At 41.6% G+C, this 13,742-nt stretch overlaps 1 protein-coding gene across 3 annotated transcripts in view; it reads right to left on the reverse strand.

Annotated features, from left to right (window-relative positions):
- TNNI3K (TNNI3 interacting kinase) overlaps nt 1–13,742 on the reverse strand; it is a 47,065-nt gene that overhangs the window by 25,336 nt on the left and 7,987 nt on the right. For all 3 annotated transcript variants that reach the window (XR_008202426.1, XM_052666857.1, XM_052666858.1), the window contains exons 8-17: nt 11,755–11,899; nt 11,572–11,676; nt 10,454–10,548; nt 9,659–9,808; nt 8,048–8,134; nt 6,787–6,843; nt 5,706–5,798; nt 5,563–5,620; nt 5,251–5,445; nt 4,806–4,910 (exon numbers count right to left, since the gene is read on the reverse strand). Coding sequence is in view for 2 of the 3 variants with exons in the window: in XM_052666857.1 (XP_052522817.1) it covers nt 4,806–4,910; nt 5,251–5,445; nt 5,563–5,620; nt 5,706–5,798; nt 6,787–6,843; nt 8,048–8,134; nt 9,659–9,808; nt 10,454–10,548; nt 11,572–11,676; nt 11,755–11,899 (1,090 nt within the window). In the remaining variant the exon portion in view is untranslated. The remainder of the gene's footprint in view (nt 1–4,805; nt 4,911–5,250; nt 5,446–5,562; nt 5,621–5,705; nt 5,799–6,786; nt 6,844–8,047; nt 8,135–9,658; nt 9,809–10,453; nt 10,549–11,571; nt 11,677–11,754; nt 11,900–13,742) is intronic.

Genomic DNA, 13,742 nt, shown 5'->3' on the forward strand with positions numbered 1-13,742 from the left:
GAAGGAATAAACAGCCCTCCCCCCTTTCCAGACATGGCTCACGTAAGTGCTTCCAACAGAAAGTGCTGAACAGCCCACCTCAGTGCTGAGAGCATGAACGTACCTGGAAGCAGGAGGCACCTCAGGCTCAGTTTTGTCAATCTCTTACCTTCAATGTGCACTACACTTACTAATTTTTGTAATGTAAGCAAATATATATTCTATACCCTCAGTGTATAGAAGATACAACTCACAAATGCCGTTATTACCTCAATGGCACTTGGAAATTTGAAAACCACAGATGGTGAGAAAGAGACTAAACCTCTGTTGTGAGAAATAGGGGAAGATAAATCTGGTCTGAGCTGACAGAAGGTTAATAATGATCTCAGCAGAATCAGAAATTAATTGTCCTCTGTTGAGGCTGCACACAGTTAGAAATGGTGAGACCAAGCATCAATCTCTTCATGAAACAGTGGAAGGAAAGAAAGATGAAAGAATCAAAGTGTGTAATCGCCCCAACGCTGCAAAAGCGAGCAGTGCTGCAGCCTGGCAGACACAACGATTCCCTGCTTTCGAGGCAAAAGATAGAGAAAGCCTATTCAGTGCATGCTCCTTTCCCAAAGAACACAGCCATGAAAAGACCCTTCTACCTTTAATACACTGTTGGTATAATGAAAGGCAACTGCTATTTTAAGATTTTAAGGGGGCTTTATAACAAAGAGCAGCTGCAGACACCATCCCCATTACCGCCAGGCCTCCGTCCGCGCTTTCATCTCCCTCACTAAGCCATCTCAGAAACTTTCACAGAGTTGCAGCCATCAAATGAGGGTTAGTCGCTCAAAGGCTGGGCCCAACCGTGTTCTGTTCTGATGCCTTAAATTAAATTGATACTAAAATAGTCTCTTTCTTTGTTAAAGTGCTATAATCATTGTGACTACAATCCCTCACCACTGTAAGACTCGATATAAGGAGTAATAAGCTGATACGTGCCACCATTGCTGATAGCTGTCAGAACTTTTTCCAGGCTTGGAAAGCAAAATAGAGCTCCCAATTATTCTCAGAACGGCAGGATAACCCCTTTCCCAGGGTAGAGACATGAAAGATTCATTTTCTTCTCTGTTCCGTCAAGACATGCTGCAGATTCATTTAATGCATTATGTGCACTGCATTAGATTTCAGAACTCACAAAGAAGGTCATAACCTTAAATCTAAGGTTAAAAAAAAAATACAACTCCTGTGAAGCTACTGGCAGAACTTAACACAAGAGGGTCAGGATTTAATTCTCAGTCTTTCTCTGCCATTACGATGAAGATTTTCATACAGTAATTGTGTCTGTGGGCTGACTGGGACTCATGCTGAAAACACGGCTTTTGCTCTCATACTAAAAAGTTAAGCTACTATCAGCACTACACGTCAACCACGCTGATGTCCTTGCAGCAAATTTATTTTCTGACCCTCGCTAATGTGATCTGACATAAGTTCTGTGAGGCAGTGATACACTTTTTGGCTCTTTAGTGAGACTCCTTTTTGGGTGTGGAAAATGTTATTTAAAAATCCTTCGTTGAAGAACTATTTGGGCAACAGCAGTGACAAGGCACCAAGATGAGCCATATGGTTTGGATCTTCGCTGTCCTTGCACAGCTACCCAGACTGCAGCGTTTGGGTGTGGGGCTTTTGGCCTGAGCCCTGACAGAGAAAAGAGCTCCAGCTCCAAAATAAAAGCATTTGGGCCTGAAAGTAAGTGGTGGAGGGGTGTGGGTCTATGGAGGAGACACAGTGGGAAAGTTTGAGATGTGTGAAGTCGGAGATGGCGGGGGGAGGAAAGGGGGATCTTCAGTGTCAGGAGGAGGACAACATTAATGATGTGCAGTGCACAATCCAGGTTTATTGTGTTACATAGGTATATAAGAAAACTAAAATGGGGTAGCAAGTAGCCATTCTTGCTGGTCATTTTTGCAGGTTGATGGACAGGTTGTTCTGTGCACAGCAAATTCTAGTGAATCCATCTTTTGCTTTAAAAACTGGACACTCAGTGGTGCCTAAACCAGCTTTCCCCCAACATTTTCATGTATTTAGGATTAGTGATGTCATGCTGCTGTTAACAGCTATACATATGTATGTATTAAAAAAAATACGTATATATATACGTATCTTCTGAGAAGGAAAGGTTAAGGTAGAAAAATCTCTGTCCAGTGCCAAGTTCTTCCTCACTGAACAGGTTTTCAGTAACAGCAGTTTCTGTCTGCTCTTAATGCAGACCCAGTACTGCGAGATGGGCTAAGAGTCATTGCCAAAAGGATGCACGTTAGAAGCTGCCAGCATTCCTGACTTGGGCTGGAATTGAAGAACTGAATGCCCACCTTAAAGCTCACGACTTACACGGGAGGCCTTGTAAAAGCAAAATGATAATAATCAAAGGCAGAAAGTTCAAACAGTGTTCAAACAGCCTACAGCTGATCTGTGTAACAGCAAAGCCCTAAAATTCCCATGCAGAATTTCTGATTTAAAGACCTACAGAACTAGGAAGTATGTTTTATCTTCACCAAGAGGCTGTACTTGTATGTAAGACCCTCATGACTTGATACTGTCAGGTATTTCACTAATCTTCCCTGGAACATGCACAGCATGAGACTATTTTCAATAAGATGTAGAACAGATTTTTTCTGTATACACCAAGAACTCAGGTATCAGCCACTGTCTGGATCTTGGCTCTTAGAAATGCAAAAAACACAAAACCATTAAAGGAAGGGAAAATAGGTTATTAAAGGACAAAATGTTATTTTGAAATTACAGTGCTAAGCTGCAAATAAACCGAGAATCTCTCAACTAACAAATTAAAATGAAACACCAAAATAAACAAACTGATTTAAAGGAGTATTTGCATCCATCTTTCCAGAACAGCAGAATAAAACATATTTGTCTATGTGGGAAATCTAATGGACCAGAAAAGAAACCAATGAATTGCGTGCAGGACTCCACTATTAAGAACAAGTCTCCAAAATGACAAGCTGCAAATGGCAATGTTCTCCTCTGCATTGAGGAGAAGCAGTGAGATGGGGAGACAGGAACTGAAGGAGCAACAGTTGGTGTCATCAAAAGGCTGAACGCTGATAGATGGGCTTTGGCTTGCACTTCTGTGACTGTTCTTACACAGAATTTACCCATCTCACTGCTCACTACTCACTGTATATTAAGCTTCAAATCTCAAGAAAGCTTTCATTTGTACAGGACAGATGTTACATTTGAAACCCCTTAACTTACAGGTGTCCCTTGTAGTGCTGTCATTGTACTGGAAGCAAGAAAGGGAACTCTGCCACACTGTTCTCCTGAAGATGCCAATGTCCAGAAAATGGATTTCTTACTCTTTTTTTTTTTTCTACACAACTTGATACCAGAACCCTGAACTAGGCACAGCCTCACCATTAATTTACTTCTTCACTCAGCAAGGGGAAAAAATCATCTCCTTTTCCCAAAAGGATGAGTGTTTCACAGGTAATCCTTCAATGCAGCTGTCAGTATCACTAGGAAATGGAAACTTGGAGCAAAGATGTGGGGAAGTTCTTTATTTTATCATCACCACTCTGCAGGACTGGTCACTTGAGATATAAACAAGACAAACACTTGTGACATGTTGTTTAAAACAAGTAGTAAAACTAAAGGGCAATGAAGATGTTTGTCTGACACTGAAGAAAACACACTTTGTAACTCAGCCTGCTTTTAAAAGTTCTTTCAGTAGAGGCTTTCTTGTCACAGCGATCACATGCATATGTGAAGGAGCTGATTCCAAGCAATCCAGCATGGCTAAAATGTGCAACAGCAGATCAGCTCTAGCTCTCTTTGTCTGGTTGCTTTCCTCTGTATATACCTGTAGGTTAGTCTACTACCAAAGCAGAATTTAGCATAGAATGGCTCGCTGCAGTGATTTCTGATTTAGACCTGACACAAAAAATCCTCTGAGTAAAGACGTTTCCTGTTTCTAACGAGCATTAAACATCAGTGTGCCAAATGTAAGAAAACACCATTTTCTACCATTTTCGTCCTTCACTGAAAATTACTGTTCACCAAGTGTGACTGAGGAAGTTCCCACACAAGTTATTTTTCAATTCAGTTTCAGTTCCAGAGGGAAGTGTGGATAACTGGCTCCATAGAGATTCTCTCCTCCTTGTCAGTGACACTGTTAGCTGATTCTTGGGCTGAGATCTACCTGATGTGTGACTACGATAAGCGTTCAGCAGTTAATCAAACCAGCTGGTGCTCCCTCCTGGGACAAGTGCAGGCTCATCTGATGTCTCTCCTCTTTCAGGACAGGCAGGTAAGACAAATGGGAGGGGAGTCTGTTATTGACCTTACGGGGTCAAGTGGCTATTTTAAAGGTCCCTAATTTTCAGAGGAACAGAAGCTGGTGAAAATAATTAATTAATGCCTTGGATTTAAAAAACTCTACTGGGGGGATACAGTGCATTGCATATATTGTTTATCTTGTGGGATTAATATATGCAGGATCAATACATGCAAATAGGGTGTAAATATTTTGCAAGCTCCCGATAAGAAATCTGTCAGTGACACGAATAAACAAATAAATAAAGAGAAGTTGCACAGGATCACAGAAGTTGATAACTGTTTGTCATTCAATTTCAGTCTATTCAAGCCTCCAGCAAATGTGGAACTATCATGCCCAACTATCAAGTCCAACTGATGTGAGCAGACCTTCCTTCCTTCGAACTCCTCCATCTCAGTGAGGCACCACTCAGGTGAGGCTGCAGACCACTGCTGTTGTGTTGAGGTTTCACATTCCCTGACTTTTCAGAATAAAGAAAGACATTTACCTGTTCAAATCACGGTGTATGATAGGCTGTGTGAGGTTGTGGAGGTACTCCATTCCTTTGGCAACGTCTACAGCAATTATCAACTTAGATTGCAGATCGAGAGTTCTATATGTTAAGAAAAAATACGGTATTACTCAAAGTTAATGAACAGACAAAAGCTAAATGCAAATCATTCTTATCTCGAAATTATGAAACTCTGCCAACATTTTAAACACAAAATAATGGTACATAATGTATTGTAAATGCATATAATAGACTAAATCAAATTTCTTGATGACTTATTAATTTCCCTTGTTCACCCAATACTCTGAATCAGTGCCTTTTTTTTTTTCCAGTTGTGTTCCTTTTACTATTACTTTCATCCAAAATGAAAAGGATTAATGTCAGTTCACATGTATTTGTCTTCCAAACTCCGTACAAGTCCCTGTAAGAACAGGCAGAATACCTCTTTTGTTCATGCAGCAGGGAGAAGAGCGATCCTCCAGAAATGTACTGAGTGACAATGGCAAACTGACTCGGGTCATCCAAACACGCCCCAACAAACTGGATGACACATGGATGGTTCAGCCGACAGAGAATGGAAACTTCACGGCAAAACATGTCCACGTCAGACTTGGAGCAGTAGGTGTTGGCTCGGTAGCTTAGAATTGACATGAAGGAAGTCGGTAAGACAAGAATATCATAAAACCTTATTATTATTATTTAATATTTCAGGCAATATAATTAGCCAAACAGAAAGGAAGTCTGGTAAGCTTACCGTTTAATTGCTACGATTTTATTTCTGCATCGCCCCTTGTATACTTTTCCAAAAGACCCTGAAATGTTTTAAGATAAATGAGCGTAAAGATGCTCCTTCTGAACGTGAAACATTCAGAATGGAGGCTTTCTTATTCCTGGTACCTGAGCCAATGATCTCATGGAACTCTATTTCAGAGAGCTGAAGATGGAAGTGTGATGGCAAACCAGCACGGAGGAGGAGCACATCTGCCTTTTCTGCAAAAGAAAGCACTCGGCCTATTGGTAAAACGCAGAGTTACAGTGCAGAATATCAGCATTTAACTTCACAAAGCCGTTGCACAGTAAATGCTGCCCTTCCTCCTGCAAATTGGTTGGCAGGTAATCCTGTCCCCTTTTCTTCCAGTAACCACAGTAAACCCCAGTAACAAAGAAATGACTGCAACTTTACGGCTGCCTTGTTCCTTGTGTTTAAATCTTACCACCAATGAGCACTGTCCCATGAGCATATTCTGCCCATGTTGGATAAGGATTGCATAAAATCCTTTACATGGAGAGCAATTTCCTCTCCCTCTGTATTTAATGCTCATCACCAATGCAGTGTATGTTATTCCACATCTACTTCTTAGTGACGTTTGGAATCTGAATTTTGCAATGTTAACAAACATCTCTGTTAAGGCAATTTGCTTTATTGCTATATAATTCATCAGAATATTTCTCAGTGGAGCATGTAAAATGCTGCTATGTAAAGGATATAAGGTTTTGATTAGATACAGAGTGAATATTTGAAAAATTGGAAGGACCATAGGAAGTGATATATTTTGAAGTATGAATATTCATCTGAACATTTTAACTTGATTTGTTTCAGAATAACACAATATATTTTGGAAGTAACTTTTCTTGTAAAGATCAACCAGGCATTTTACAGGGGATTTCAGCAGCATCCTTTCCTCCAAAACAAAGTAAATGAACCAATTAAAAGGTAACATGTATTTATTAAGCTAAAACGAGATAAACACAGGAATTGTGCTGTGGAGAACCTCGTCAGACAATGAGAAGAAAACATCTGAACAAACTGTTTCCTAAAGCTGTCCCAGGGAAATGCAGCTGCTGCCACGCAGTGTCACATTTGTGAAGAAAAAGAAACCCAGGAATTGTGAGCCTGGCCTGGCATGTTTAGGCTGAGCAGCACCTTGGGTAAAAGAATACAAAGCTCTGAGTTTTGCCCATTGGTCATTGAGAATACCTTTGGTCATGCTTTTAATCTTTCCCAGGGGGGACGGAACTGACACATAGGAACCATCTGAAATAAAAGAACAGCATTAGTTGTGTGGAATTCAAAGCATACTGACAAATACACTGATAGATTCACAAGCAGGTGACTGCTTAGAGAAAAGCCACAGCAAAAACACCAGATGGGAACATATACAAACACACACGCGTAGGACTGTGACTTGTTACACTGCTGAACTCTTGAAAGCAATTTGTCTGTAGCTTTACTGAACATTGAACAATACCACCTTTTGCTAATGTAAAGAAGACCTAGCACAAAAATTGTGGTCTTTTGCATCAGCCAGGCTTTGTAAAGGCACTCAGATCAGATAAGGAATTCTGATAATTGGGCTGCCAGCAAATGGCTCTGCTCAGTTCCCTGACTTGATTTTTCAGAAGACCTCAGATCTGTCTGTGTACCAAACCCATCACTTCTTGTTCTTCTACTTACATGGAAGCTGAATTATTTCTATCAATCAGCATTAAAAATTCAGCTGTGCTAACACCCAAATGGATTTCCAATGCATGCATAAACTCAGTTTCCTGTAGACTTACATGCATTCCAGGTACCCTAAACCTAAACCTGGAAGAGGTGATACAGCTCTGCAGAGCTGGACATGTAGGAAGGAGACAGAGCCTGCTGTTGGCTGTAGGGCTTTTCCCATTTCCATGGTAGGAAGAAGCAATGACCTGGACAACACACAGTGTGTAACATATTTATCTTCTCTGCAGACAGCATTCTCAATTCACTGTAAAATGTTTTGTTTATCTACTTGTGTTATTGGCATTTAAAAGCCAATAAAAATGAGTAACTTTGTAGCAAGCAGGATAATAAATTCTTCCCAAGGGAGACTTAGATATTCAAATATATAAAAATATGAAGGGGACCAAGTATGGAGATACAGTAGTATTGGCAATGAAAAAACTATCAGAGGCTAAACTAAGTATTAGGGATGTAGAAAGGTGTAAGTAGTTGCTGGGGAATTACCACCTGTCAGCTTCTAGCTTCTCTTTCTACTGAGCAATACAAAGTGATAATTTTATTTAAGGGTAAAGGGAGAATTTGGGCAGAAATAGACAATGTGTAAGATGGGAAATGGTGATTTGCATGACACTGATCTGATTTGTGCCAGACAGAACCGATCCAAAGCTCCCTGACATCAGCGGAGCACCCCAGGGATTCATCTTTGGATGGGAGCACTCAGTTGGGATTAAAGCCACCTCTCAGACCATACCTCCTCCAGGCTGGGAGTATTCGTTACAGGGTGATTCATCCTGAGGCCTTTTGTAGTGCTTCAGAAGGGTCACAATGGCATCGTGACCTGGGAAAGGAGGTACGAGGACTTGCAGGTAAGCCTAATTGTCACTAAAATACTCAAACATTTATACAAAATCCATGGATTTTACATATAAAAACAGAACTATGTGTATCTATGTAAATGAAGATAAAACAGTGCTCATCTACAACCTAACGTAGTAATTAATTAAAGAAATACAGGAAAATATCAGCCAATAAAAGCAAAAAAGTTATTTTCATAAGTCTGCCTAACAGTGACATGACATGTGGCAATAGAAAAACCACCTGCTTCAGAAATCCTTAAACGGAGGTGGATCACAGCTTTCAATAAGCCATGCAAGGGAAACCAGTGCCTGAAAGCATTCCAGTGTTACATCCCAAACTGCACAGGATGTGCACTATGTACTGCTGCAGACAGTTGCTGTGCTTATGATGCCTGGGGAGGAGCAGAGCTGTGTGAGCACAGTGCTCCATCTTCTGAATGCCCGATGTGCCAGGTTCTGCTTGGTAATGCTCAAAAGTCTCTTCTAACCATTTCAAAGCTGAATTTTCCCTCAGTATGTTTTGAGCAGAATATTTCACCAATGTGATGTTTTTAAAAGGGCCCTGAAGTCTGTTTTACTAATTACAGTCATTCTTATGACAGAATCGCAGTGCCTTGGAAGGTAGAAATTGAACTTGCACTTTTCCCCACTGCTGCTATGCAAGTTTTTATTCTTCCCTCATTCTGCTCCCAAAGAGGTGCACCCAGCATTGCTCACAGCTGAGCTCCATAGCAATGGGTTCCCTCAGGAGCAGCAGGAACTGGCTCTGCTTCAACATGGGCAGGTCATAGAATCACAGCTTGGCCTGGGGTGCAAAGGAGCACAACGCTCATGAGTTCCAACCTCCTGCTGTGTGCAGGTCGCCAACCAGCAGCCCAGGCTGCCCAGAGCCACATCCAGCCTGGCCTTGAATGCCTCCAGGGGCACCTACAGCCTCCTTGGGCAACCTGTTCCAGTGCCTCACCACCCTCTGGCTGAAAAACTTCCTCCTAATATCCAACCTAAACCTCCCCTGCCTCAGTTTAAAACCATTCACCTTCAAGTCCTGGGCTCTTACACAGACTCCCCTCCTGCAGCTGGTCCTGCTGCCAGAACCCAATGTGCAGCTAACGTGTGGCACAGCTTAACAGCAAGGGGAGATTCCCTGCTCCGACCTTACAAGAAATGAAGATTGCTGGCCCTGATGCATTGTTCCTTGTAATGCCTCCTTCAGCAATAATATTAAAACTCCTCAAGCACATCCCACAGGCCTTTTCTGAACAGGCTCTATGATTGCTGTTTTAGCAGCACATAAATACCGCTGCCCTTGAGTTTGTGTTGAATTAAACTGATGTACAACTGATATATGAGAAGATAAACACAAGGGCTTGTTGTTACAACCCTTCATGCCAGGAAGCGGAAAACAGTTGCTGAGCGCTCAGCCAATGGGGCCTGAGGGGTAATTCTGTACTCCTATCCCCTGCCCATACTGTTCCTCTGTAGAGTTCCATAGAAAACAGAAATACCTTTCTCATAAGCCCACATCAAGCAGGTCTGCTCATCCTTTTCTCCACTGGACCTGCTGGGATCACAGGCGACCAGATTCATATCAGCTCCATTATCCAGCAAAAACTGCACCAGACGAATATGGCCATGGTAGCAAGCACAGTGCAGTCCTAGAACATCAGAGACGTGTGGGAAGCACAGCTGTCAGAACAGATCTTAGAACTTGTGTCAACACGGATGGAGCACAGACCGATTTACCTGATAAAGGAATATATTATCAAACAAACACCCGAGGCAACAGCTGAAAACAAGTTTGCACTGCAAGAATCGATCCATTGCCTGCTACACAACGTGACAGCGTTTACTCTCCCACCTGCAAATCACACTGAACAGCTCTGTATGCAAGGAGAGCTAGAAGAAACAAAGAAGCCACTCTTTTTGTCTTCATCTGCTGTCTGGATGTGAGGGGGGCAGCCCTTCAGACACAGCACCCCACATTCCCTAGCAGAATAACACTGAGGACCAATTCTTGAGGCTGCTTAGAAGCCCAGCTGCAGGGCAACACTTTACATCAGGTTTTACCATTCATATACAGGCTAATGAGCTCCACTCGTTCTCACTGAGCTGTTAGCATTTTTCTGTGCCTTTTAGCTGAATCAATTGGAAAAAAAAAAGAAATTGAGATCTCTTTCAGTGGTAACTGGATTCTGATCACTGACTTACTGTGTTAATTACCTTGAAAATCCTGACTGTGTATAGGTTCCAATTTTTGTGGTGCTGGTGTATGATTCACACAATAAGGGTGATGATGTTACCTGTATGTCCATCTCTTCCCTGGTGATTGATGCTTATGACATTCTGGTCGAGAAGGAATTTTACAAGTTCTATGTTCTTTCCATAGGTGCAAGCACTGCAAAAAATAGAAGGAAAAATGAACGTTGCAGCACAGGAATGTAAGTACTTTGTGTAGCCAAAGACTTCAGGAGAGTGACAGAGAGATTGCAGTAGAGGACTTTTAGAGATGTGTAAATGCATGATTAATCCACAAAAGCAAATATGTTCATTTCTCTTGCCTCATAAGCATTCCAATTATTCTTGTATAAATTAATTTTGCACAGTATACAAAATTAATACACTGCCTTACAGCATGTGCCTTAACCAGCACTTTGCAGCCTCACAGTGCTGTGATCAAACTGTTCCGTCTCCTCATTTCCAGGTCAGAATGTCTGGAATCCAGGAGGTTTCTGGGCAGAACTCCAACACCAGGTTCAATAGCAGGCAGCAGGAGAAGCCATTACCCAAAGAGGTGCTGATGAACCTGATGCCCCTTCCTACATTTCTTTCTCTCTCTCCTCACTCTCGTCCTCTCCCATATATTAAGGTGTGAACTTCCTATCCATGCTGAGCTCCTTGCTTTATCCCTCACTCATCTGGTTGTTGCAGAGACATTTGGTTCTTGAACATTTGGTTCTTTGAAGAAATGTTGATGGATCTGGACTTGTTTAGCTTGGAAAAGAGAAGGCTCCAGGAAGACTTCATTGTGGCCTTCCAGTGCTTGAAGGGAGCGGATAAACAGGAGGGGAATGGTTGTTTGTGAGGGTGGATGGTGATGGGACAAGGGGAATGGTTTTAAGCTGAGACAGGGGAGGTTTAGGTTGGATATGAGGAGGAAGTTTTTCAGACAAAGGTGGTGAGGCACTGGCACAGGTTGCCCAAGGAGGCTGTGGATGCCCCATCCCTGCAGGCATTCAAGGCCAGGCTGGATGTGGCTCTGGGCAGCCTGGGCTGCTGGTTGGCGACCTGCACACAGCAGGGGTTGGAACTGATGAGCGTTGTGCTCCTCTGCAACCCAGGCCATGCTGTGATTCTCAGTCATTGCATTGCACGCACCTTCACGTCATTCTGCTGCTAATGGCGGTTTTAAGCCCCTCACCTGTGGAAAGCCGTTTCACTGAAGATGTTCTCCTTAGTGAGACTTTCTGTTCCTGAGAGTTGAATCATTTCCTTGACCACGTCAAACTTCCCACTGTAACAAGCACTGGAGATAAAGGGTTGTTAACGGTGCCAACTTTTCAGTTAGGCCCTATCAGTGAGAACGGAGCTCCCCACAACTCACAGGTGTAACGGTGTGTCCCCATAGATGTTAACCACGTGGGGCTGAACTTCAAAGCTGCTATGCAGTAAGAACTTGACAATCTCGTGGTGCCCAAATCGACAGCAGAAGTGCAGAGGAACGTGGTCCTCGTTGTCCTGAGCATTCACTGTCATTGCACCCGGAAAGAGAGCAAAGAAGTATTTTATATTTAGCATAAGCTGTTTTGAGTATTTAATAAAGCTTTATGTATGTTGCAGCTATATTGTGAAACCTCTCAAAGTAATGGTTCTTTTTCTTTAAAACTGAAATTTCTGTGAGCTGCTACACATCAGAATAGCACTATTTAGGGTCCTCTGCAGTGCATCATCCAGACAATTTTCTGGGCTTAGTGTACATAACTGCTTTATTCCAGGATGGAATGTTTTCATGCAGACTTTCAGGAGTGGAACAAGACTTACTGTCCCCTTTAGAAAGCTGTCAGTGTGGTACAGTGCTAAGCAAACTCAGGATATGTGTACAAATGTAATTGTTTTTAAGCACTATATTATCTTCTTAGAATATCAACAGCTGAATAAAATCAGCTACGCAGTGAGAAAATGCATTTAAACAAAGGCAGGAGACACAGTAGGATATATTTTTCATGGATGCTATTAAAATATAAATGCATAAAACATAAAAAGTAAAAGAGGAAAGGGAGAATTTAATGAAATTTCTGGAATTCCAGAGTTTCCATTCTGTTCAACATTTATTTTCCCCTCTGAGGATGATTATACGCGTGCTTAACATTCCTCACGGCGTATTTCAGAGGATGGGAGTGTTCTTTTAAACAGCATGGAATTATATGTTAGAATGGGCAAAATTAGAGACACAGAATATTACAGTTAGCAGAGCTGTACTTATCCCTATTTGTTGAACGTACTTTCTGCGATTGTTAGTACTTTTTTCTCTATATTTAGGTAAAGAACAGCATAACTGATTGATGTCATAATTGAAAGAGCTAACAAATCCAGTCCACTTTGTCTGACATTTTGCTCTCAATTCAAAAACCTTTGATTTTAATAGACTACTGAGGAGTAATATGCCCATTAGGAGAGTCCAGACTTGCAATATGCAGGTTTTTAACAACTGCTAGGTACAAATATTTCCCATAGCTGACTTTCCCTGGACAAAGGGCACACTGCATGCGTTCTGAGGTTCTTTCTTGCCATGATTTTCTGTGACGAAAAGGAAAAATGAATCTTAGAATAAAAGGCTGTCATAAACTTTTCTGAAGTATCGCTGGATGCTCACAGAAACGGGCAGTCCTTTAAGCTGAACTGAACTTACGACTTCCCAATGTCTTCTGACAGAGAATTCCAAAGATGAATTATGCTCCAGACTAAAAAAAATTGACCACATAAACAAACAAAAAAGCCTACCAAGCTCATGGTCTGCAAATTTCATTAACTGCCTTCACCAACCTTTCTAGCAGCCTTATGTACAAGGGAGTGAAAAAAGGAAATTGTGTTATTTTGCTATCCTAAGATTATTTTTCACTTTATGGATTGATGTGACATGTTAGGCTTTCTTTTTTTATTGTGATGTGGTGCCAGACAGATTCATTCTGAAGTGCAATAAATAAGAAGGAAATAAATGTCAAAGCTTTGTAATAATAAATGTCAGTGCTTTACAGCGTGTACCCAGAGAATGGCCTGAAGGACACGAGGGGTGTCAGGGTCACGAGCTTCTACAGCACAACAAGGTGTAAGAGGGGCAGAGGAAGGAATTGTGCATCTTCTCCTTCACTTTGCAGTTAGAAATGGTGTCAGGTTCTTGTAATTATATATCCTACAAGAGGTGAAGAAAACACCTTCAACATCGGGTGATGGATTTTGTTTTAATTGCTACCTAACGTTCATAGAACACATAAATAAACAAGAGGACTTTTGTCACAGTTCAGCTCACTGTGCATCTCTCACATACTTTCTCTTATTGTAAGTAAGAATTCCACAATGAAGGATATGAAGCTT

The sequence above is a fragment of the Tympanuchus pallidicinctus genome, unplaced genomic scaffold (assembly GCF_026119805.1).
Source record: "Tympanuchus pallidicinctus isolate F22 unplaced genomic scaffold, pur_lepc_1.0 scaffold7, whole genome shotgun sequence".
NCBI classification, from domain to species: domain Eukaryota; kingdom Metazoa; phylum Chordata; class Aves; order Galliformes; family Phasianidae; genus Tympanuchus; species Tympanuchus pallidicinctus.